Source organism: Lampetra planeri, chromosome 3 (assembly GCF_965212315.1).
Source record: "Lampetra planeri chromosome 3, kcLamPlan1.2.h2, whole genome shotgun sequence".
Classification (NCBI taxonomy): Eukaryota; Metazoa; Chordata; class Hyperoartia; order Petromyzontiformes; family Petromyzontidae; genus Lampetra; species Lampetra planeri.
Genome location: NC_136109.1, coordinates 12,377,047 through 12,403,197, shown reverse-complemented (window position 1 = coordinate 12,403,197; position 26,151 = coordinate 12,377,047). Strand labels below are relative to the sequence as shown.

The following is a 26,151-nucleotide window of genomic DNA, read 5'->3' as shown; positions in this document are numbered from 1 at the left end:
GCGAGGTTGAGTGTGAATCTATGATAGTGAATGCATCAGAGCAAAAGTTAACACGTGAGAGTAAATACGTGACAGTTGGAGTGAATGCGCAAGTGAGAGAGGGAATGCGTGAGAATAAGAGTGAATTCCTGAGAATGAGAACGCTCGAGAGACAGAGTGAATACGTGATAGTGAGGGTGAACGCGTGACAGTGAATGTATGCGAGTGCGAGCGAATGCGTGCGTCAGAGTGAATGCCCGAGAGTAGGAGTGCCTGCGTGAGTGAATGGCTGAGAGTGAGATTGAATACGTGAGCGTGAACGCGTGGGAGTGTCCAGTCGTCGTGAGGCAGGCATTGGCAGCGTGCGTCTTGGGGACAGATAACAGCCGAGGGGAGGGGGCGGGGAGTTGGTGGGAGGGGGCGGGTGGACCTCTATATAAAGTTCAATCTCGTCGCGCAGTTTCGTCCAAGCGAAGTCAAATCGTAGCCGTCCTTGTAACGCCCTTTTTCTTTCAGGACCATGGAGAGCGGTCGCGTGCTGTTCCTCGTTGTGCTTGGCGCGTCTCTCCTCGTGGTCTCGTGCCGCGCTCAGCTCAGCACCGAGATGAGAGACACCCGCGCCTCCTCTTGGGATATCGCTTCGGTAAAGGACTCAAGCAGCCTCCACGAGAAAGAGTTGGTAAGCTGGCCGAGTAACTCTAGTGTCGTAGCGTACACTGGATAGCAAGCGACGTAGTCACATATGTTGTTTTCTTAATAAGATTCGTATTGTGTATTTTCAATGCTCGTTAACGCACTGGTAATGTTGTTTTCCTTCTTCCAAGTAAAATACATGTAACTTCCACCAAACTCAACCGCAGTTATAATTAAGTAAATGTGTGATGATATGCCTGCCAGCAACTAAGTTGTCATTTCAGCCCACTTCGTTGGTATTGAATCAATCCCGTGCACACTACGAAATCAGTAACATTGAAATCCAGATACGATCCAAAAGCTTGCTCTGGTACAAAGCGTCTCCTGAAGGCGCTTTCCCACGTGAAGACGCTGTGTACGTGTTTGTATAGTTGTGTATGCGCAGCCGTTGCAGTCAAGACTAACTGGTAGTGTGCCATCAGAGGTGTGACGCTTTTCACTCCGTCAAAGTGACGACGCAATAGCACGACCATCATGCCCACGAAGCGACAGCTGTTGAGTGGTTAGAAGCAAGGAAATCCCTTTGTGAAATATTTTTGCAATGCGGGATGCCTAAAACGGATTGGATTTGTGGTTAGCAGAATTGACTATTCAAAATCATCATCAGAGTAATTTTTGGCCATTAGTTAATTAAGTATGTACAATTTTAAAAGGTTGCTACAAAAAAAACAATTCCACCTAAGAATATAATCTGAATGTCTAAGTGATGCAGCAAAAGAAAATGGAATCCGTCTGGAAATAAAGTTGTGTCATTTAGAACGATAACTAAATTATTTTAATTTACCAGGTAAGACTCACTGTGCTATATAGCTCTTTCTCAGAAGCCACCTGGCCAGAGCTCAACGAAGTGGCTTATCATGAGCACATTTATAGCAACCAAATACTCTAAACGCATGTTTCTAAATAAGGAGGGAAAATCCGGAGGACCCAGAGAAAAATCCACGCGACCACGGGGAGAACACGCAAACTCCAAATTTACAGGCATCGGGATCGAACCCACGACCTCCTGCATGCCACGCAACGGAATTAACATCCCGCCACCGTGGCGACAATTTGTGCCTGTTGCATCATGGGTGCTTAAAACGGTGCAAGGACTGTTTTCTAATCTCAACTAGACGGTTGATATACCGTCGCCTAAGCATTGCGCACACATCTCATATTCTGTCCTCTTACAGCTGGAGGCTCTGCAGGAGGTCCTCGAGAAACTGCAGAGCAAGAGAATCCCCACCTGGGAGAAAAAATTCGGACAAGTCGCTTTGGTAAGTGCAGCCAGGCGGAGAAAGAAACGTTTAGAGCCAAAACACACATTATACACACGACCACAAGACGTATAAAGTAGAGAGGACGTAAATTCACAAGATAATTACGTTGTATACATGTAACTAAACGCTATGGAACACATAGCCTTGGACAAAAGGAGCACATGAAGACACCCAAACGCAGGGAGACACTGAGAAAAACAAAGCGAAATAGGAGAATAGGTTTTACTCTTTCTGGCAATAAGGTAGGTTGTTGAGATGTTAAAACACCAAACAGTAAATGCGCATTACACAAAACACGGTGAGTGAAAGCTCTGCCGGTGTTTAGACCAGAGTGGCGGGAGCCACGCGAACAGGTGGGGCAATCGTTGTTTTCACCGCCCAATTATTGTGCCGTTTATCAACGTTCCTTGTGGCTGGCCGTGTGTGGGGCTGTGTGGGGCTGTGTGTGCGGGCTGTGTGTGCGGGCTGTGTGTGCGGGCTGTGTGTGCGGGCTGTGTGTGGGGCTGTGTGTGGGCTGTGTGGGGCTGTGTGGGGCTGTGTGTGCGGGCTGTGTGTGCGGGCTGTGTGTGCGGGCTGTGTGTGCGGGCTGTGTGGGGCTGTGTGGGGCTGTGTGTGGAGCTGTGTGTGGGCTGTGTGTGCGGGCTGTGTGTGGGGCTGTGTGTGGGCTGTGTGGGGCTGTGTGGGGCTGTGTGTGCGGGCTGTGTGTGGGGCTGTGTGCGGGCTGTGTGGGGCTGTGTGGGGCTGTGTGGGGCTGTGTGTGGGGCTGTGTGTGGGCTGTGTGCGGGCTCTGTGGGGCTGTGTGTGCGGGCTGTGTGCGGGCTGTGTGGGGCTGTGTGTGGGCTGTGTGCGGGCTCTGTGGGGCTGTGTGTGCGGGCTGTGTGCGGGCTGTGTGTGGGGCTGTGTGTGTGGCTGTGTGTGGCTGTGTGGGGCTGCGTGTGGCTGTGTGTGGCTGTGTGTGGCTGTGTGGGGTTGTGCGGGCTGTGTGCGGGCTGTGTGTGTGGGCTGTGTGGGGCTGTGTGTGCGGGCTTGCAGTGCGGAGCCGGGGACCAGTGCGCTGTGAGGAAGGGAGCGCGCATCGGCAAACTCTGCGACTGTCCTCGCAGCTACGCCTGCAACTCGTTCCTGCTCAGGTGCCTGTGAGCATCGCCAGCAAAGCAGCAACCAGCGTCAGCCCAAGATCGCCTCGCATCTACACACACAACTCAACCGGCGACTCAACTCACCAACTCCCATCCGCAACACACCCGATCGCCCATAGCGTTCCATAATAATGATACATAGTCCAACACTCGTTACTCCGAATCACGCTTCTCTAGCCTCCAACCAACTCGACCCCTCTCAAGTCAGAGCACGGATCTTGCCTGCCAAACCTCGGTGCGGTTTTGACAGTTGTCATGTTGATGAATCGTTCTTTATCGATTGTTACACTCATTAAAAAAAAATTGTGCGTTTTTGGGATCGATTATATATGTGTATAATTCAAAGTGTATGCATATTACTCGCTATCTTTCGGCTCCTAGAATGGACAAGGTAAAATACACGAGACACAGATGATGAACGAGAGGTGTCATTTCGATTTAAAGCTTTCGTGACTGCGGGGATTCATCTTCTTGGTTCTTTCGGTAAAGTCACGTAGAAGGGAAATAATAAAGTAATAAAAATAAAACATAATAAAATAATATAATATATTATTTTAATAATAGAATAGAATATTTTATTATGTTTTATTTTTATTAGTTTGGTTCTTTCGGTAAAGTCACGTAGAAGGGAAATAATAAAATAATAAAAATAAAACATAATAAAATAATGTAATATATTATTTTAATAATAAAATATAATATTTTTAAAAAGTTGTATTTTTATTATTTTATTATTTCCCTCTACGAAATAATAAAATAATAAAAATAACACATATTTAAATAATATTATATATTATTTTAATAATATAATATTTTATTATGTTTTATTTTTATTATTGTATTATTTCACTTCTACGTGACTTCACCGAAAGAACCAAGAAGAGAGGTGTTATCTCTTTGAATAAAATACGTAAAAATAAAAACCACCGAGGACTGAACCGTGACCGTCAGGCTAGAGTCCAAACAAGTCATGGCTCCCCTCACCCCCATCCAATTGCTCAATGCCTCGCCAACCCGTGCAAGTGCTGGGAATAGACGCAAGTAACTAAACGTCAATAACGTAGAACGTCTATATTTAATCGTTTCTTTGTTGAACGTTTACCGCGAAAATGATGTATTCGTTATGTAAATAATAAAGTATATTCTGTTCCTTGCTATGCACTCAGCGCGCGTGTGTTTATGCGGGGACTACGATAACTCATTGAAGAATCCGTTTCCTTATAATCGTCTGTAATTTACGTATTCTTGCTTTCGATAAAAAAAAATATATAAGCCACAAGTGTCATTATTAAGCCAGGTGTAGTATTTATTCGCTGGTTTGTCGTGGCATAAAATGACTCGTGACGTTTGCAGGTAATTTGTGTAATAAGGTCATTTCTATAAAGTAACCACTTTAGTCATGCGCTTTTTTTTCCATTGAGGAATAAAAAAAACTACACGAACACTTTCCTGAAGCCCTCTCGTGACGAGCAGACCTCGACATTGGCATTTAGCTCCTAAACATACAGTATTGCTATACCCAATACGGTCTTCCTTCCGATGTTAGGAAGCCACCGGGTGCTTTGCACTTTTAAATCTAGTATGAAAACGAATTTCTTTAGAACTGCTTTTTGTGTTTAGTTTGCTGTCCATTCTCCACACCTCCGATTAACACGGTTGGCTACGTACGGTGCGAACGAAGTTGAACATACACACATGAATATAATTTCTATAAGTATATAAATAAATATCATCACAACAATAGCTCCTATTGTGTGCGTTTCCTCCGTTTGACGTGTCCTGTCAAAGCCCAGATTTGAACAATGAAAATATCGTTTCTAACGACGTGCAATTCAAATCCATTTACTTATTATTTCCGCCTCACTTCATGCAACCACCTCCATTGAGTCTTTGCGATGTTGTCAGATTTTTGTTTAACAGTTCTTTGTTAAAGCTCAGATAAACGTGTATCTATTTTAAAAAAATTTGCCACATTATTAGTGGAGCAGATAGCAAAATCATAAAAAACGTTAGTCACTTAAAATAAAGATCGTCGCCATTTTTGCAAAATGGCAACAATTTTTCACAAAATTTCAAATTCTTATGCCTTTTAAGAAAAAAATGTAAAGTCTTATTGATCTTAGGTTCTTAATCTATGCTTGTGGTATAAAGTGTTAAGTAAAACAATTATCATTAAAATCCAAGATGGCGTTGTTTTACGGCAAATTTTCATTTTATTTTCAACTACAGATAATTATAAATATAGCGATGTCTTTCGGTAAAGTCACGTAGAAGGAAAAAAACCAATATGAATCCCTGCAGTCACGAAAGCTTTAAATCGAAATTTATAGCGATGTCGTTGTGTTTTCACTTATTTATACCCCAGTTTGATCTACAAAACTATATTCCAACTCGGTGCTGTGCATCTGAGACCCAAGCTATACTATTTGCACATTCCATGACCAGTCTTTCTTACAGCCTTTTTCTCCATACTACGGCGTAAAATGCGGTCTTCATACATATCACAGACAAAGATGAGGTGTGTGATGGAGGTGGCACGGGGAGGACCGGTGGTTCAGTGGTCGAGGAGCAGCGATAGTGGCGTGTAGAGGAAGCTGTACGGAGGAGTCACATTGAGGTGGTGGAACGACGTTGGGGTACAAATTTCAGTCTTCACTCCACCGCTAAAGTTTAGAGGCAGAATTAAATTTCAATTTAAAGCTTACGTTACTGCAGGGATTCACCTTCTTGGTTTTTTCGGTAAAGTCACGTAGAAGGGAAATAATAAAATAATAAAAATAAAACATTCAATTATTCTCACGACGTTTCGGCCACAACGCAAGCAGCCGTCCTCAGGTGAAGAACAAGTCTGTCCCCCTCCAACCCAGCTTAAATATAGGCTCCAAGCCTGGTGGTGTTTCATTCAGACGCTGTCTTTCCGACAGACCTGTTCTTCACCTGAGGACGGCTGCTTGCGTTGTGGCCGAAACGTCGTGAGAATTATTTTATTATGTTGTATTTTTATTATTTTATTATTTCCCTTCTACGTGACTTTACCGAAAGAACCAAGAAGATGGTGGAGCGATGTACCTGTTTTTGACGACATGGTGGTGGGTACGGCACGAGTGGACCGTGGGGGAGCAGCGTGTCTAGTGGGAGCAACATGTTGGAGCGGCACGTACGCTTGCTTGCCTCCAGTGTGTTTGTATATTTGTATCTCTCATTCACCCCCCTCTTTCTGCTTATTACAGTTGCTTCACTTCTCTCCTCTCCGTTGACTCGACTCCATACTCTTTGTCCCCCCCCCCCACTCTTCCTACCATGGCTTATTTCTGCTCTGCATGCCCATCTCCCTCCCGCACATCCCCTCCTCTCATTTTCCCTTCCCTATCCTCTGTAATTTTAGTCTCTCTCCTGCCACAATCAGTCCCTCCATTTTGACCCCCCTTCCACAGTCGCCCCACCTATTCCATCTCGCTTCTCCCCTCTCCTCCACGCACCTGATTTTCTCTCTCTTCTTGAAATATTCTTTCATTCCACAACTCTTCTCTCACTATTCTATCTGGTCCTCCTACTAACCACGTTCTGCCTTGTTTTTCTACTATACCCATGCGATATAGATTCACTAGTACTGTATCATATAATCGCAAATTGGTAAGCAAACTACTAGTCTTGCTCCTTCTACTCAAAGGCGAAATTAAATATAACCATGGGCCTACACCGTTTTCTATTCCACCCTCTTCTTCATTTAGTGCTTCCGACTTCGCTAACTGTTCGGGCTTGGGCACCCTACATCTGAACATCCATGGTATTTTTAGAAAGCTTATAATAGACCAACTGTGACCGGACATTGCGCCCGCATCACTGAAATGGGGCTCTGGACTAGAAATAACACGAACTCGTAGTAACTTGACAGCCTGTCGAAAAAAGGTGGTGGTATCTTCATTTATGCAGCGAGAACCCTCCTTATTCATACTAAAACATATATTTGCTAAAACTTTGTTTGGTAAAAAGTCTCCTCCACGTTTCTGAAATACACTTCAATCCCTCTCTTTATTTCCCTATTAAATAAAAAAAAACCACAGCATACTTGGACCTGTACCTAACCTTTTTCGGTGCTTCTTGGTCTCATTTGATTTGCACTGGCTTCATTTACACACAACGCGTTTCATAAAAAATATATATACATTCTTTGTCAGTTGTGAAATATTAATGAACATCACCAAAATGGAGACGAAGAACGTCGTTCTAATTCCAAATACATTCCGGTGTATCATATCGAGCAGAAAAGATACTCGTATAATGTATACGCATCAAAAGATGACAATTTCATTTATGCATTTGTAGTATCTTTGCGTATTTGTGCGACTTAAGTGTGCTTAATGTTTACCTAATTGCTTAGGGGGTCCAGTCATCATGCAACAGTGATGACGTGCGTCTTGTAGACGAATTACCGCTGGGGGGGGGGGATGGGGCGGGGGGTTGGACCTCCATATAAAGTTGAATCTCATTGCGCATTTTCGTTAAAACTACATCAAATCGTAGCTGTTCTTGCACTCGGTACGTTCGCAACGTCCTTTTCTTTCAGACCCATGTGCTGCTCCTCGCTGGGCTGGGCGCGTCTCTTCTCATGGTCGCGTTCAGCACTTCGGTCATCACCGAAATCAGAGACACCCGTGCTCACGTGAAGACGTGGTGTGCATGTTTGTATGGTTTCGTGTGCTGGTAACCCCTCCACCTGGAACTTTTTCTACCAAGCATCACGATGGAAACACCCAACTAAGCTCGTGCTGGAGGCCCCAGGGGACATATATTTCTGACGCCCTTTGGCCAAACCCCATTTCGCGGAGCCAGATTGAACCCCCTCTCTCGGGATTCCTCCAGAAACAGGAGAATACAGTATTGCGATTGGCCACGTGGAATGTTTGAACTCTCGTTGCGGAAGGGAGGCTGCCATTCCTTTGTCGGGAGATGGACCAGTACGGCCTGGACCTCTGCGGAATACAGGAGGTGAAGGGTGGACCAGTTCTGGCTCCAGTCCCCATGAGGGCTGGAGAGTCCTCCACTCGGGGCAAGAAACCGTCAAAGAACAGGAAGTGGCATTGCTGCTAAACATTACAATAAAGCACGCGGAAGTGAGGTATGGGAAGCTGTGAGTCCCATACAGCTGTAGGCTCGCCTCCCCATCAACAAGAGGCTAGGAATGGTGGTTACATCCCCACCGAAGATAAACATCAATGGAGGGATGCAGACAAGGCAGATGAGTCAGACGCATTTTATAACCTGTCCAAGGTGCTAGCTAAAATGGCCCCTGGGGATAGTCATCCTGTTAGGTGACTTTAATGACCAAGCAGGACATGACGTTGAAACCTGGGCTGGAGTAATTGGAAGGCATGGGCCAGATTAGTTCAATAATAAGGTAGAAAGCTGCTAGCCTTCTGTGCAGCCCATGGGCGTGAAAATAGTGAATAGTATTCCATACCTGGGCAGTGTGCTTATGATCAGCTTCGGTTTGACAGCAGAGGTTTCACTCCAAATCAGTCGGGTGGCATGTTTTTGTCGGCTGCGAAACGCTGTGTGGAAGCTACCTGGTCTGTCACTCCACACAAAGCTTCGGGTCTTCTCGACCACAGTCATGCCCTCCCTTCTTTACGTCTGTGAAACGTGGACCTCGCGAATGAAACATCTGCATCGGAACATCAGGGTGGCCTGCCTACGATCCATCCTGGGATTACTGTAACTCGGCTGCATTGTGTGAGGAAGTGACAAATTCTTGAAAAACCTGGACATTCACATCACTTAACTCCTCCGATGGGCAAGACTATGTTGGCTAGTTCATGTAACCCGCATGCCCAGCTATCGCATGCCCAAGCAGCTACTGTTTGGCCGGATAAAGGGGGCTTAACGGGCACGTGGGCTGGAAAAGAGATGGATTGATGGGATACAGGTGGATATGGAATTGAGTGGGCTTGCCAAAGACTGGTACCAGCGGTGTGACAATCAGCCTCTATGTAGGAGGCTCGTGAAGGACGCTCCTCCAACAATGGAGGGCAGAGGAGTGATGCGCACATCAACTAGCAGAGCGCGGGCCGATAAAAACACAGCAAGTTGGCAAAGTTGAAGGTGCAGCTTGTTCACCTGCCAGTCATCTCAGTCAACCCATAGCACTTGAGTCTATCCCGTGAGCTCCTGTCAGCGAGCCTTCGACACTTCACGTGGCTTCCGAGTGCACTTGGCCTGACACAAGCGCCGTGGTGACATCAGTGCCACTTATATAGTGGCGAATGCTGGCTGGTGTTTTCTACGGGCATTTCGTGTCTTAAAGTCAAGACTAATGGAAGTGTGCGATGAGAGGTTTGACGCTTTTCACACCCATCAATGTGAAGGCGCTATAGTGCGACCGTCATGGCCAGATAAGCTGTTGAGTGTTTTAAAAGCAAGGCAATCAAATTTCTTTGTGAAAGATTTTTGCAATGGGGGACGCCCAAAACAGATTGCATTTTTGGTGAGAATTGGCTGTTCAGAATTCATACTTTTGTAATATTTTACCATCAGCTCATTTAAATGTGCGTAATTTATATTTTTCTACAAAAACAAAATACAATTTATAATATAATCTACGTCTCTGATGATAGAAAAAATATATAATCTGGAATGTAAGGTGTGCCTGTTGGATCATGGGTGCTCTCCAACACACCGGTGTGCTGTACTAGTAACGAATTGGCATGTTCTGTTTACGTGACAAAGCTTACTCATTGGCTGTGTCGAGTGGTGGCGGGTTTAACGACACATTTATATATTTGTAGTGACTGTGCTTGTCACTGTATGGTGCCGGGGCTTACGAAGCCACGGCGGGTAATGTGTTGTCATTATGGGCAGCCCGGGGTACGGGATGTAGTACCAGCCCTAGTGGGGCTTGGGTGAGCACTGGTCAGCGCGGAGGCACCACAAGCAGTGTGCGGTGCGGGCTCCCGGTGAGGGAGCGAGAGGGAGTGTCAGCCAGCCAGGGGCATGATACGCTGGTTGACCTGCTGTCACGTGACCAGATATTGGAGGGGGGCCACCGGTGGACGGGGGCCGTGGGGCGGTCACGTGGTCCAAAGGAGCTCTCGGGATCCTTCGAGAAGGAGCTCGAGAGGCCTGGAAGGTGGGCGGGGCTAGGGGCGGAGCCAGCCCCGGCCCAGGGGCATATAACGAGGGCCCCGTGGGGAGCTCGAGGTTCTTCGTGTGCTGGTGTTACGAATATCCACGTCGGGGAGAAGAAGCCTCTAGCCACGCGGTCCGAGACCCAGCTTGTGGTCCGGACCGGGATAGCGAACCGTGTCTAGTTCTGCTTGTCCTGGTGAGGGTCGCGGCGGCAGCACGTTGAGTAGGGCGGTCCAGATCTCTCTTTCCCTGGTGATGGACTCTAGCTCTTTCTTGAGAATTCCCAGGCGTTCCTAGGCCAGCCGAGCTACAAAGCCCCACCAGCTTGTCCTGGGCCAGCCTCTGGATCTTTGCCCAGTGCCCGGCAGAGTTCCAGGGGGAGAATCAGCAGGCATCCTTACCAGGTGCCCAAAGCAAACCAAAGAGTTTGGTGTTGGTCTATTTGCAGCTTTTCCTCAGATGAATCCTATTTAAGTTGCGGGTATTCTTTCATATGGCTGATGTAGATGCAGATCAACAACTATAATTTCACCTATAGGTGGTCAGACCAGACAACTGTGTCAGCAGCAGTGGGAGTGTATCGCTGTGATGTCTTCTTCGTATTTGTGAATTGGGAATTGCATCATTGTTGTATGGTCTGTGCTGGATGACCACAGTCGCACAGTGGAAAGTTTTAAATTTTCGATTTGTGCATCATCTGCCATGGTTTGTGCGGATGTGGTTTAGGGTGGACGATGAGTTTCGAGGAAGATCAAAACCAGGGATCTTCTGTGTTGGGTTTATCACAAGGTGTGAGTTATTTTGAACTCCATTCAACTTTCCAAGCATCACCATGATTGAAATTGCATTGTTTAAAATTAAGCACATGGGTCCAAAAGGGCTTGCATGACTTCAAGCGATGACGAGGGACGTTATTAAGGTCCTGATGAATGGGAAGGGGACTTTTGCTGTATTCGTGGGGCTTCCCGGAGGGTTGTAGCATTGCAGCGGAAGGGTGGGAGACAGGTGTGTGACAGCACGGGCAGCCAGGTTGTTGGGGTCTCAATATTAACTAAAATTTATAAATTGTTGTTTCGCTTATGCAACTAGTTTTGGAAAATGACCCTTTTTCAAAGAAGCAAAAAGGAACAAACACATCAAATGCTGCACCTTATTTGTAATGGGTTTATAGTTTTAGTACAATGTTTTTTTATTTTGTAACGTCGTGTAATTAACTTCACATTTTGGATTGTGCGGCAACTCCTATTCTGCATCATGCTAATTGCACTTCACGAGTTCTTAGCGCCTCGATAAACAGTACAGCCTGTTGATAGTGATGTAAGGAGTAAAGCTGGACAGACTACGACTTTATTCACAAGTTCAGTAAATTGAGGAAAAATCTTAACCAATTCAAAGTGGGTTTGATTTATTAATTCTGTACCATAATTTATTTTTAGAAAAACATGACATAAATTTTTGTAATGTTTTATTCCCAATTACCCATAATTCGGATCAGAGTATGTCCATATGTATGTGTTTGCAGGGTCTCCTATACACAACATAATCTATATTAAAAGGACTTGAAGCCTTCTTAAATAACGGGACACTCATGATGCAACAACAAGTTTATACTCAGTATAATATATATATTATATAAACACAATACATAGGTATTCCCCGCTATAGGTTTCCACATTGTGTTGTTTCACATATACATTGCTGATTAATTCGGGATCTTATAAGTGTAATGTTTTCCATATGCGTTCTTTTAAAACAATGCAAAAATAGAAGTAATTTCGGGTTAAGTAGCATTTCCCAGGAACGTATATAGCGGGGGATGCCTGTATATGATATACTCTATATATTAACTTACTCTCGTCAGGTTATAAGGAAATAATTGACAGTGTGTTAACAATTCCTTTTCAACTTTAAACTCCCCAGCTGGAGATGCAGCATAATGTAGTCCATTTAGCATAACAGCTGATAGAAATGTAATAAAACACAATTGCATTGTATGGCACCAAAGGGAAACATTGCTGGTGGATTATACAGATTTTAATCTGATTGTGAAATGTTGGAAGTATCAAGAAATGATATATAAACTGTCTTGTAAAAGATACACACAAATCAACACGTTTAATGCTGTGCTTGGTTTACACGCATAGACAATTTGAGCACGTGTGTTGATGTTCATTACATGCGGAAAACCCCAAAGTGCGTTTGTTTAGTCGGAGCATTGAGGGTGGCACTCAGGCTAAGTCCAAGCACAATGCGTGTGTCAGCCGGGTCAATGACACCATCATCCCACAACCTGGATGGAAACAAGTTATAAAAACAACATTAGATAACTTGAATCACAATGAGCAGCAGTAACAGTTTCATATGAACGTCCTTGGTGACACAGCGTGCCATGTCAGGTTACAGAGCCAGAACTGAGTGAGTAAACGATTACAGATGAAGTTAATTTATTTTTTGTGTACTATGTTTTTAATAAGGTCAAATCTCAAATACATAAAACTCATCAAAACATTTATTTGTACATACTTTGGATTTACCCAGCTATGAAGAAAGAGAGATGGTGAAAGACATTCTTGATTTGAAGCTTTCGTGACTGCAGGAATCCATACTCTTTGGTTCTTTCGGTAAAGTCACGTAGGTATAAAATAAAATTAATCACGACTTCTCGGGCGCAACACAAGCGTCCATCATCAGGTGGGAAAGCTTGTGTTGCGTCGTGATTTATTTTATTTTATACCTACGTGACTTTACCTAAATAACCAAAGAGTATGGTGAAAGACAGGTAAATACTTATCTCCATATCAAAACTGGTTATCTACAAAGAGACAATAGATGGCACTCATAGATGCCATTATCACCGTATGGCTACATATGGTGCAAAAGAAGTTCAACATACATATGTACAAAAGTAGAAACGAATGTTTCAGAGGTTCCAGTGGTAAAAAACTTGGCCACGTGAAGTGTCTGGAAAAAGTTGGCCATGCCAACTTTAGCAAATTCATGATCAATTTGAATTGCCATTCTGCTGAGAAAAATAGGTGAAGTTCACCTTCAGCCGACTGATGGTAGCGAATCCTGAGGCAGGGGCATTGTGTTACTAGGTTATTTAATTTTAGTGTGTCTTTCTCCTAATTTTCAAGCTTGCGTACCGTACCACGTCGTCGTCTTGCTTACCGTACCACGTCGTCGTCCACTCATTGACATGCTAATTTTTTCTCTGCCCCCTCCCTCTCTCCGCCCCCGCCCCCTCTCTATATTTAAGGCCTCGTCACAGAAACGACCTCTCTCTTTGTGCTGATACGTGTTCTCTCTCTCTGTGTGTCTTTGTGATGTCTGTCTGCTTGTATGTCTGTCTATAGTTTTCTGGTTAGATTTTTGTTGCTATTTATTTATACCTGATGAAGATTGCTTGTGTTGCAATCGAAACGTCGTAGTATGCTATTATTTAATTTATTATTTTAACTTTATACGTGACTTTACCGAAAGAACCAAAGAATAAATGTGTGCAGAGCTTCCACGAGAATATAATGCAAGTGTGTCATTCCCACCATGCTCAAGACCAACCAATTTGGCTGTATAACAGACAAACACATGTTTATATCTATGTGTCTCGTGGAACTGTTCTGAAGGTTTCCACTGGCTCCCAATACAACTCTAGTTCCAAAGCCAACAAGATTTTACATGAACTCGCTCAAGTCTACATATTTCCTCACATCTTGCTTTGTTCCCCTCCGTGTGCACTCTATTCCAGAAACCAAGGCATCATGGCAAAATTCCTGGTCAAAGGGGTTGTAATTGGTTCAGTAAATTGTCAGAATTCATAGCGCCGATTTTATTTTAGAATCAATTGTCAAATTTTTTCTGTCTTGACCATAGTTTTTCTATTTTTTTAGTCATGTTTGTAATTGTCAAGAGTTAAGAACCGATAGAGCAATTGATGAATCATTACAACCCTACCAGTTTACCGGCATTTGAAGGGAACTATGACCCAATATCGTAAAGAGAATGTCCTTGCCTGTATGATCGGCAATTAACCTGCATGAATTCAAGCAAGCCTGACTGCTGATGAGACAATGAATGTCGAAACCAGTCCAGAGTTTGCTTATCTTGAAACAATGCTGTGAAATTATGCACTCTAAAAAAATATTTTTACTTTTTATTCAGAGATACGAAAATTGCCTGTAAGATGAGCAGTTCACCAGCATCGATTCAAGCAATTCATAGTTTAGTTTTAGTTTAAGCAAGCTTGACTGCGCTGATGACACACAAAGTCGAAAGTGGTCCAGAGTTTTCTTGTCTTGAATGCTGCTTAAATTATGCAATTTATGTGAAAGAGATAGCTTATTAATTTTGCATTTGAAGGTCAATACTTTTTTGCCATCCGTGCTATGGGCAGCCACATTGCTAAATCCCTATCCATGCTCAAGTCCAGATTCAGTATCTTATCTTCTGCCTGTCTCATCATATTCTTACTGCACATAACTCTCTTATGTCTGCCCAGTTCCCTACTCCCTGCCAAATTTCTCTAACCAACATTACCTCTCTTCGTAATGTACGTCTTCCACTTGGCACTGTATGCTTTATGATTTTTTTGCTCTTTAATGGCAGTACGTACATTGCAATATTGGCCATAATTAATATGAATTGCATTTACTAGTGACGACGGCTTGCGTTGCGATCGAAACGTCGTATTTTTCTGTAATTTTTTATTATTTTCTTTGAACCTATCGCCGTGACTTTACCGAAAGACCCAAGAATGCAAAATAACCAGTCCCCATCTGCTATTGGCTTGACAGCACCACTAGGATGTGGGTGGGGGGGACAACAAATGACTTGAGAAGCCACATAAATCCTCTGACAGTGTTGTGACATATGGCCAGTCCAGGCCACCATTATAATGAGCTGACGCAGCCCCCAAACATTGGTCCAAAAGTCCTCAATTGTATTACAGGCAGATGTTAGGATGATTCTTGAAACTTTTCAGCAGCATATCTCCAGGTACTGCCTTCAATGTGCGTTCCTTTTCAGGAAAACTGGTGCCACCAACAGTGCCATTCTGCAGACAAGCAATGTGGCTGTCCACTACAGAGACCCCGCAAAAACCTCACAAGCGCTTTGCTATCACGTTAAGCCGCACCACCTCTACATAACAAAGGCTCAGTCCCATTTACAGCAACCGCATCTTTACATCAGCCGCACCTTAACAACTCTTGGAACCTCCCATTTCAACCAGTCTACACAACAAAGGCTCATTCCTAGCAGCGTGCTTCAGCCGCACCGAACCTCACAATAATAATATCCAGGTGCCTGCCTAGGCTCCTCCCACCCTCAACCAGTATATATACAAGGACTGTTTTCTTGAAATTCTCTTACTTGATGCAGCAATCGTGCTGTGACGGTTCCACCTGAAGACGGAAGCTTGTGTTGCCTCTGAAACGTCGTGATTTTTATTTTACTTTTATTAATTTAAATTTTTTACCTACGTGACTTTACCGAAAAAAATCCTAGAATATCACGTTAAGCTTTCTGCAAATATGAGCCGACATGTGCTGCCTGCTGGTATGCCACTGAGCTCCCTCTTTGGCTTCAGTGTACATTCCCTCGGCTGTATTGATTTCCTTGCAGAGCATTTCGCCTGTAATTTCCTGCAGAAAGCTTAGGCTTTGGTTAAGCGTGGACGGCTCCGAAATATTTAAGGTGGCTGTCGAGACGCAATAATCCAAGGCTGTGATATATCTGCACAGTTATCGCATCAACGTGCTCGTAAAATACCACTAATACCACTAAGCAGTGTCAATACTTGATTCACATTTTCTTAATCCATACTTGACTCAGTATTTTTGTTTTGGAACTATATAACCAAATTACTTGCATTAATGTGCACTTGGGTTTTTGGATTTCATTCTGGTTCAATGAATGCCCCAGTGACACCACCTGTCCATGATGATGCCGTGCTCACTCATAACCGCATCTCAGTGCACCCATGGTGATATAATTGAGCACCTGCTGTGACTCCCTTGAACCTGGCAACAATACAATTATACCACGTGGTTCTGTTATCTCACAACCACAATGCATTGCAAGATGACATCTTGAGTACATCAATACCGGACTGCAACAGTTACATACTTAATTTGTGAAAGTCTGTTTTTTCAAACTTTCTTTATGTAATCCATGCGCAAATGGCAATGTTTATGTAAATAAAAATGTTGCCATTTGTTTAAATTGTGAATACGTTAAAGGTATTATTAAACTGAATTTTACACGTAGGCCTTCGTGACCAATATTATCATTCAGAATTAATTACTTATATAAAATGTATCATACACCCTCCTCCACCCCGCTGACAAATGGCCTATCCACAGTTGTAATGTGTGGATTATAACAATACATTCTAGATTTGAAGCTTTCGTGACTGCAATGATTCATATTCTTAGGTTTTTTCGGTAAAGTCACGTAGGTAAAAAATTTACATTAATAAAAGTAAAATAAAAATAAAATAAAAATCACGAGGTTTTGGAGGCAACACAAGCTTCCATCTTCAGGTGGAACAGTCACAGCACGATAGCTATCGTGCTGATAGCTATCGTGCTGTGACTGTTCCACCTGAAGACGGAAGCTTGTGTTGCCTCCGAAACGTCGTGATTTTATTTTTATTAATTTTAATTTTTTACCTACGTGACTTTACCGAAAAAACCTAAGAATATAATAATACATTCATATAGTTAAAAATATTCAAATTTATTTAGACCCAACCAGTACATTGGAACAACAGCAATCCTTAGCAACACACGATTTTAATACTTATGTTAATTATGGTTTTCATACAGTTGTCACTGAAATGCTCCAATCATATACATTACAGCACAATTCCAGTGGCCGGCACTCAATGAAGTTAGCTAATGCATAAAATTTTGTATTTTATTTTTATTTAATTCATACTAATAGATGGCGATTCCCCCCCCACCGCACACCTCCCCTATGGGAGAGGGGGCCAGGGAACGGAGCCTACCCATGGGACCACACGCCACCATTCCCTCACTGACTGATTAACCAAGCCCACTGCTGGGGTGGGGGTAATGAAATAATATCAGCGAGTTATGAAACTGGGTCCAAAAATGACCGAAGATTTTAACACGAGTCAACTCCATGTAACTAACTGGACTATATGTACCACTGAGGGAATGGTGGGCACGATGTGGACCGTGTCGATGACCACTTATTAAATTAGATTTAACAATCGCACTAAAATCTTGTTAATTCATACAGTAGTCACTGACACGCTCCAAACACCTTTCGTCAGTGGGAAGTGACCCCCAATATGGTATTCTGGATAATGCATTGTAAGTAGCTAGATGCATTTGTATGAGGCAGGGTGCCAGCCTGTCTCAAGCAGAGAGCTTTTGAGACTACCTCCAAAGTGAGCATAGAAGCAATTATTGCCAGAGACAATAAATAAATAAATGGCACCCTGCTGCCCAAGAAGTGACCCATGGAAAAGAGAAAATGTGAGAAAAAACCTGCCTCTTGACTACAGAACTACGTAAATTACCTTAATAATGATAAAGGACATGGTGTTTTAAAAATTAAAACCGCCACATATGAATATTACAAGTTTTATGATAGATGACATGTACCACCTGGGGTCAAAAGGACGGCTGCTTGCGTTGTGGCCGAAACGTCGTGACAATTTTATCTTATTATGTTTCATTTTTATTATTTTATTATTTCCCTTCTACATGACTTTACCGAAAGAACCAAGAATATGAATCCATGCAGTCACGAAAGCTTTAAATCGAAATTTAATGCCGAAGTAGATCGCCACCAATAAAAGGAAAAACAAACCAATCCAGAACTGCAGATCCCACTTTGACCTCGGACCGTGTGCCTCCAATACCCAAAGATCTGCGGATCCAGAATTAGACTCCTCAGCCACCTCAAGAGCCACCACCAAACCTGATGGACGCCATCCTCGAACCCCAAGAGACTGCCAACGGCGATTAGGAAACCATAAAAAATAACAGAATATGTAAAGTAAACCATGGAAAATTCAAAAGGATACAGGCACAGTTTACTCAAGAGGCCAATGTTATAATTATCATGCAGTAGAATGTTGACTTTTTGCCGTGTCATTATGCAGTAAACATTTTTTCAAATATAAATGTCCTGCCTAATGAGCTTAGGTGAGGAAACTGTTTAGCACCATGTTTGAGATTAAACGTAATTATGCATATTCTCAGGTTTTTTCGGTAAAGTCACGTAGGTAAAAACATTAAAATTAATGAAAGTAAAATAAAACAAAACAAAATAAAATTCACGACGTTTCGGAGGCAACACAAGTCTCCGTCATCAGGTGGGACCGTCACAGCCGAATTAGCTGCATCAAGTGAAGCAATGATTCAAGATGTAATCCCTTATAAGCAAGTTGAAGGGAGGTGGAGAGGGGGGGGAGCTTATCAGGCTGTGGTAGCCACACAGCAGCGGATGTGGCTACCACAGCCTGATAAGCTCCCCCCCCTCTCCACCTCCCTTCAACTTGCTTATAAGGGATTACATCTTGAATCATTGCTTCACTTGATGCAGCTAATTCGGCTGTGACGGTCCCACCTGATGACGGAGACTTGTGTTGCCTCCGAAACGTCGTGAATTTTATTTTGTTTTGTTTTATTTTACTTTCATTAATTTTAATGTTTTTACCTACGTGACTTTACCGAAAAAACCTGAGAATATGAATCATTGCAGTCACGAAAGCTTCAAATCTAGAAGTAATTATGCATTATCACAACTACATTTTACATCTGCACATTATGATGATATCACGTCACTTGCTCTTTTGCAAGTGAAACTCGATCACTATTTCACGGGCTCTCAACGAAGAGATATGTATAACTGATCCAGACTCCCTTGTAATAAAAGCATTGTGAATCACCCTAACATGGCTACGTCATTGGTGTAATTTGAGTAATTTGTTTTGTTAATGACAGATATTTAGAGTTTAAGCGTAAGAGCAATGGCTGACATCTTACTAAGATGAGTGAATGGATCAGAGTGATGTGTAAAGAAACCATTACAATAATGATAAATGAAGACTGGCCTCCTGCATCATGTCAGATGGGATAAATGAGCAGCCTTGTTAGATGTCAGCAGCTGTGAACCGACATAACCTGTGAGTTTGTTCTTCAACTGGAATTAGAAACCTATGGAACTGAAAGGTCAGCTGGCCCACTTAATTTGACTCATCATCCTTCATGTCTTAAAGGTGAACAACTCAATAGTCATTTGTGAGTGCGCAGGACTGTGGCTGCCAGCAGTAATGTTTGGTATTCGTAAAGGTCAATAACTTGGATAATAGCTGTTTATTACAATGGCAGGTAAGTAGCGGATTAGAGTCACAAAGCACACACACCGACTGTGTTCGTGCAAAACCACCAAAGGTTAAGAAAAATACTTCCATGAGCAAGTGTACAACTACACAATCGCTTGCTTTTAAAAACGCAACAGTTATAATTGTATCGATTTAATATCCATTTTTATTAAATCATTGAGGGCCACAATTATATGTCAGTCTGATTTTTTATGGACATTATAGACAGTATTTATTTCACAATTTTGACTGTGTTGTATTTGTGATTTGCCATTCATTTTACCAGATAGGAGCCAATTGAGAATATATGTCTTTTCAAAGGCCTGGGTTAAGTGTAAATACAAGTAATCATCATCATCGACCATGATCGATCCTCTGTTTGATTTAGGTCATTCTTGGAAATTAGAATATACTGGTCTCTTCAAGTTCTCCCCTGGTTTAAACAAATAAACTGGAAACTGTTGGATGAAGGCCTCCCCCTAAGCTGTCACTATCTCTCAAGGTCCTACAATGCTAAAATCCACCTGTCACCTGCACACGAACAGATTGTATTGTGCCATCTCCATGGTGGACGTACTCTCAGGAAATCATTCCTTACAGAGCCCAAGGTCACTTTTCTAAAATAGTGAATATAACGTCTCTAAAGTTATACGTGTTCTGAGGTTGTACTCCGTGCTGTTTGGCATGATGTTCCACATTTTTCTTTACATGTTTGGGAGCTTCTTCAGGAACTAAATGGAGCAACGAACGTTCTCCCTTGATTATAAAAGGCTGCTGGCAGCTTCTGGTGTTTGATGTAGGTGTATATTCTTGAATCCATGTATTCCTTCTAGATTTGAAGTTTTCGTGACTGCAAGGATCCATACTCTTTGGTTCTTTCGGTAAAGTCACGTAGGTGAAAATAAAATGACTAAATGAAATTACTTTTCTTTTTTAATTTTAGTTATCAATTTAGTTTTTTTCTCTGTTTTTTTCTTTCTTCTTTCTTCACCTATGTAACTTTACCGAAAGAACCAAAGAGTATGGATCTATGTATTCATCTTTCTGTCTCAGTGTAACTTCATGGGTGACTTGCCAGTGGTGTATTTAAAGTCCCATAGATACCTATGATTTGTCTTCATTTTCAGTTTCATAACAGTACCACAGTATCTTACTATAATACAGCAATGGCTTTACACGTGGCTGCCCTTTTGCTATATTACACAAACATTCACTCAAATCGGCGACCAGTATCATCAGCATAGCAGCATCCACACATCTTTGGGAAAGCGTCCCTGTACCGAATTCACGAACCTTTATGTAGTAACTCTACGTGCAGGAGGCAATCAGTACTGTTTCTGGCCTTCTAATGAGGAATCACAGGGTGACCTATCCATGCCCATAGTTCACAAAGATGAGATCCCTGGCTTAACCAACTAATTATTTGCCTGAGAATTATCAAACAGGGAATGACTACTGGAGCAAATAATCAAGTGATTAATTTCCCCAAGCCTTTCCATCATCTGCTCAGCTGAAGAGTGAGTGCCATCTGTAGGAAAGTAAAGTAAATCTGTAGATAAAACATGGGAATTGCAATGGTGGATGAATTAACTTTCCACATTGAGCTTTAATTAAACCCAATATATCCAACTTTAAAGTTCAGCTAACCTAGCTCTATACCATGGCGGTTGTAGAGGAAAATACAAAATGAATTTACTGATACACATCCAACCATTACTGTGCTCTGAATCCGGAAATCTGAGTTGAATTACTGTTATGACTAACATCACTGGCAGTTCATATCTAAACCTATCATGCCCCCCCCCCACTCCATCAACCAGCACTGACAAAGTATGCCAAGAAAAAAGCCCATATGTCACTTTGAGGAAGCTTTGACCCAGTAAGTAGTGGACTGACAAAGGCCTGTCAAGTATTCATTATTATCGTGAGTCTACCTTGCGCTTGAGTAGTATGGGGAGCCTTCCTCTTCGAATCTCTGAATGATGGGTTGTTTGAGAGCAGCTTCTTCTTCTGGAGTCATCTACAATGTATCACAGCAGCAAAAAAATTAAGAAGACAATAATTTACATAATCTGATACACAGTAAACCATAAATATTCACAGGGGATGCGTTCCTGGAGAATGGCACGTATATTAAATCTGAAAATATTAATATTCAAAGCTTTTGAAGAAAACAGGGTTGTGGGGGCATAAACACACATTACGTTTCAATATAAAAATATGAACTGGATATATATATGTTCAGGTATAAATATGTCATTGCATTATTGTGTTTAACTTACCTTTAATAATGATGACCATAACGATATTTAAAAGTGCAAATATCAATGAATTAATATTATATGGCATTATTTAAACTAACCATTCATGATGTCACTTCCGTTTCGCTTAGGGGTCATGGTTAACAATAATACAGTATGTAATTCCCAAAATTGTAAAGGGATGGACTCATGTGTAAACAGTGTGGCAGACAATGGCAGACTGCGAAGGAGAGGTTCAGTGCATGGGCAATGTTCGTGATCTCACCATCCACGCCGCTACCATGTGTCAGTACAGCATGGACAGTTCTTCTTGATAGGTAGTCTCATACTATGGCCGTGAAATTAAACGGGGTCCGAAGATGACCTAACATTTTCTTTCCATGCACCTTGCATATACATAGAAGGGCTGCCCTTCTGCCTACTGCATACTTCTCTCCGCCAAGGTTTGCCCTCGGACTCTGGTCCTTCTTTGTCTTTCCTACGCTCCAGCGAGAAAGCATCTCACTCGCGTTGATAGGTGGGGGGCTGCCGGGCCCCAGTGGATGCCATTTATTTTGTAAAGATTGAAATCGTGCCTTAATTCAAGGCGTTTTGCAGCAATTATAAAATTCATAATAGAGGTATTTGGGTTGGATCGCGTAAATATATAAATGTGTCGTTAAAACCCTCCACCACCAGATACAGCCAACTCGTGAGGTTTTGTCATGTAAACAGAACGTGGCCAATTCGTTAATGAATTTGTTACGGATGTCCATAAGAGGATAGTAGTTGAGATAAAGTGAGTTATTGAAAGTGGTGGTGTAGTTATGATGACAGCAGAACAGGTGGGAGAAGTTAAGAAGGGGTTGGGGTAGGCCTGGTCATAGTTGGGGAGTGGGGACAGGGAGTAGCAGGATGGGCTAGGGAGAAGAGAGGGAGGAATGGAAGCTAGTTAGTGAAGACGATTGTTTTATGTGCAGTGGGTGTTTGTTCCAGTGAAGGGAAGCAATAAGGGAAAAGTAAAGCAAGCGAGACTGGGCACAGGGCAAGGAAATCACAGAGGGACAGTAAAGATTGGGAGCATAGAGGACGGGATGGTACAGAGTAGTAAGATATGAGAGAAGCAAGATAAGTTGGGACAAGACCATGGAAGGATTCATAGACTAGAGTGAGAAACGTAAACAGACAGCGATAGTAGACAGGGAATTGTGGGTCACTCACTTACCACCACGGCCTTATGGGGCACAGACCCTATTCTACTGAGGTTTCGGTGACCCCAGGAGTGTCCACCTGGGGACGAGGGCCTTCTTTTGATCGACTCGGGGACTGCTTGAAGCACGACTGTTCCCATTCTTATTCATATTCTTAGGTTTTTTCGGTAAAGTCACGTATCCGAGGATCCCTCATGTGTGTGGTTGCTGGCAAAAATTACCCATGGAATTTAGCTGCCAAATTTTCACCCTCTTCCTGGTCTTTAGCAAACAGGGTTCCTACATATAATGCACTTCTCCATGATATGTTCGTACCCGAGGCAGTGGAAACACAAAGTGTGCAGATTGAAATTTTTAAGCCAATTTTCATATCTCACACCTGTGCATACATGCCGCCATCTCCGTGCTGCCGTGCTTGTGAATTAAATAATCATATTCCTTACACGCCGCCGCACCGATGAAGCTAAATAGTTGGTGAGAAACGCACTCCTCCATGATATGATCGTACCTGAGACAGTCGAATCACCATGTGTGCAAATCTCTATTTTTAAGCTATGTTTAACATGCATCACACTTGCTGTGAATATGTTTCTAGGTGAGTGGAGATGCTCTGTAAATTTGCTAATTTCCCAGTGTTAATGTATCTGTGGATGTCCACTGCTTTCACTGCGATTCCTGTGTCTGCTCCTGCCTCCCTGCGCATCACTGCCATGCGCATGTCATTACAGTCCTTGTGTTTCAATTACCATATGATTGTCCCTTTCCTCCGACATGTTCATTAGGTTCTGCTGCATCCTTGCCATCCTATGTGCCCGCCTTCAATGCCTTACGTGCACCTCCCTCACCTGCTTGCCCTCACGAGCGTAGCGGTCCTGGGTGATGGTGGCCAGCACAGTGGCTGCTTGCTCCCCTCCCATCACGGAGATGCGAGCGTTGGGCCACATAAACAGGAAACGTGGGCTAAAAGATGATGAGAATGAAAGTGTTTGTCAACCACAATTGTGATCACATCCTTTGCGCCAATCATGTTTACTGTCCATTCATCGTTTCAATGTGATACAAACATTTCTACAAAATTATAATTTGCACTTTGATCATTGTGATATTGACTCGATTCTAACCAAAAATCTCAGATAATCTGAGGCTTCGCTGTCCTCATCAAACAAAATATAGTAAGTGACCAGACTGATGCGGTGCCAGTTGCACTTCAGCATAGCCAATAAGAGGAAAAAGCTAAGTACAGTAAAACCTTGGATTGCGAGCATAATTCGTTCCGGAAATGTGTTTGTAATCCAAAGCACTCGTATACCAGTTGTGATCACGTGACGCTCGGCAGACAAAGCGTATACACATACTACTCATATTGCAAGACCTGTCTCGTTTATCAAATTAATATTTATTTTAAAATTTTGCTCGTCTTGCAAAACACTCGCAGACCAAGTTACTCGCAATCCAAGGTTTTACTGTATAAGCAAAAACAAAATAGTTCACATAAAAATTTAAGGCAGCAAGTAGCTGATTTTAGACTAAGCAACTAATTCGAATGCCTAGAGGAGCAAATCGATATCGAGACTTTAAATAATGAAGTAACTATCAGAGCAATTGATCGTACATTTAATTTATAAATCTTTTATAAAGCAATTAGACCAAATAGTCTGAAACTACAAAAGACATGTTGAGAAAGAGGAGAAACACAGAGTGATGGACAGGAAAAAGTGGAGTTACACAGAACTTTATAAAATGATTACAAAAACAATGAGAAAAAAATATAGAGAACACCACACAAACATTCTTTAAGGCATCAGAGAGCAATAGATGCATAAAAGCAGCAAAAAGTTTGATCAATTTTGAGTCACAAATTGATAGCCCTCGTGGAGAAAAACATGTAATTGATAGAGATTCGTGGAAGCATGTATAAATATCTATAAAAAATATAGCCCAGGAATTAGATCATCTCTAATTCCTATTTAATTTACATTTTGACACAGGCATTTAATCAAACAGTACAACATAAAAAAAGTTTTTTGTTATATTTGATGTAACAAAACATGGACACAACACCAGGATGCCTAAGGATGATATCCAGTTTGAGACCAATTGCCTGACATATCCTGAAAATATAGAATTCTAGTTATCCAGGGTAATGTGAGGGATGCCTACCCCTGGATCCATGTACCAATGGTAGCTATCCAGGTTCACTTGGTTATCCGAGGGTTTGGACACCAGATAAACCTGGATACCTGGAGATCTCGATCGTATAACTGTATCAGTGCAGTATGTGAAGTCACCAAAAAATGGGCATGGCTTAATTGGCCACTGCCTTGGGTGGAAGATGGCAGCCATCCCACGTAACATTGAAAACCATCCAGATATATAAACACAGACACAACTTCAACCGAGAAGATGGGTACAACCTGAGCAATCATTGGAAGAACGTTATTAACCAGGTAAAGTCTTAACTGACTGTGATGTTTCCATCCTACCTGCCTATGTCAGCTGTTATACAGGTAGGAAAAACAGTTCCACACTGCCCACCAGGGATTATTTGTCTGTCTGTCTGTCGTGCATAGCCACGCCCTCGATTTGTATTTCATAGAGCGCTTCGGGCGGGCTCAGCACCACGTGACGCGCCGCCCAATGCAGCTTACGCCACGTGACACGGATCGCATGAATGCGCTGTCCAACCAAGTTCCTACCTGCCCACTCCGAAGGAACATGTTCCGACTCTCTGTGTGTCTTTCTTTCTCTCTCTGTGCATCTCTCTCCGTTATCTACTCCAATGACCCGGGTGCTGCTGCGGGGTCCACTTTCTGCCCCCCCCCCCCCTTCTCCCCCCCCCCTACTGCCGAGGCCTCTATACACTACACACTACACTACTATATACTACACTATACACTACACTATACACTACACTATACACTACTATATAACCTCGTGCCACGGCAGATCTCTCGCCTACTTCAGCAGTTTTTCTTGCTGTGGTTGTCCCACCTGATGATGATTGCTTGTGTTGCGATCTAAACGTCGTGATCTATTATTTTTCTACCTACGTGACTTTACCGAAAAAACCAAAAAGTAAGGATTCCTGCAGTCACGAAAGCTTCAAAGCAAGATTGCAAACCAGCTCACTGTGTATGCAGC

The 26,151-nt window shown here is 42.8% G+C and overlaps 2 protein-coding genes across 3 annotated transcripts in view; one reads left to right on the top strand and one right to left on the bottom strand.

The window, feature by feature from the left end:
- Positions 1–467: 467 nt before the first annotated feature.
- Positions 468–4,227, top strand: CARTPT (CART prepropeptide). Its single transcript, XM_078592829.1, has 3 exons — positions 468–658; positions 1,848–1,931; positions 2,967–4,227. The coding sequence occupies exons 1-3, from the start codon at positions 500–502 to the stop codon at positions 3,072–3,074; spliced, it is 351 nt and encodes a 116-aa protein (XP_078448955.1). The 5' UTR covers positions 468–499; the 3' UTR covers positions 3,075–4,227.
- A 7,359-nt stretch (positions 4,228–11,586) lies between these two features.
- Positions 11,587–26,151, bottom strand: part of MCCC2 (methylcrotonyl-CoA carboxylase subunit 2) — a 68,416-nt gene continuing 53,851 nt past the window's right edge. For both annotated transcript variants that reach the window (XM_078620883.1, XM_078620891.1), the window contains exons 15-17: positions 23,856–23,970; positions 21,494–21,579; positions 11,587–12,488 (exon numbers count right to left, since the gene is read on the bottom strand). In XM_078620883.1, coding sequence (XP_078477009.1) covers positions 12,371–12,488; positions 21,494–21,579; positions 23,856–23,970 — 319 coding nt within the window. In that variant the 3' untranslated portion in view covers positions 11,587–12,370. The remainder of the gene's footprint in view (positions 12,489–21,493; positions 21,580–23,855; positions 23,971–26,151) is intronic.

Bases quoted from the DNA above. Each gene is read 5' to 3' on its own strand.
- CARTPT (XM_078592829.1), top strand. From the start codon at position 500: ATGGAGAGCGGTCGCGTGCTGTTCCTCGTTGTGCTTGGCGCGTCTCTC. The intron at 659-1,847 runs GTAAGCTGGCCG...GTCCTCTTACAG, and splicing joins GCCTCCACGAGAAAGAGTTG to CTGGAGGCTCTGCAGGAGGT. The intron at 1,932-2,966 runs GTAAGTGCAGCC...GCGGGCTTGCAG, and splicing joins AATTCGGACAAGTCGCTTTG to TGCGGAGCCGGGGACCAGTG.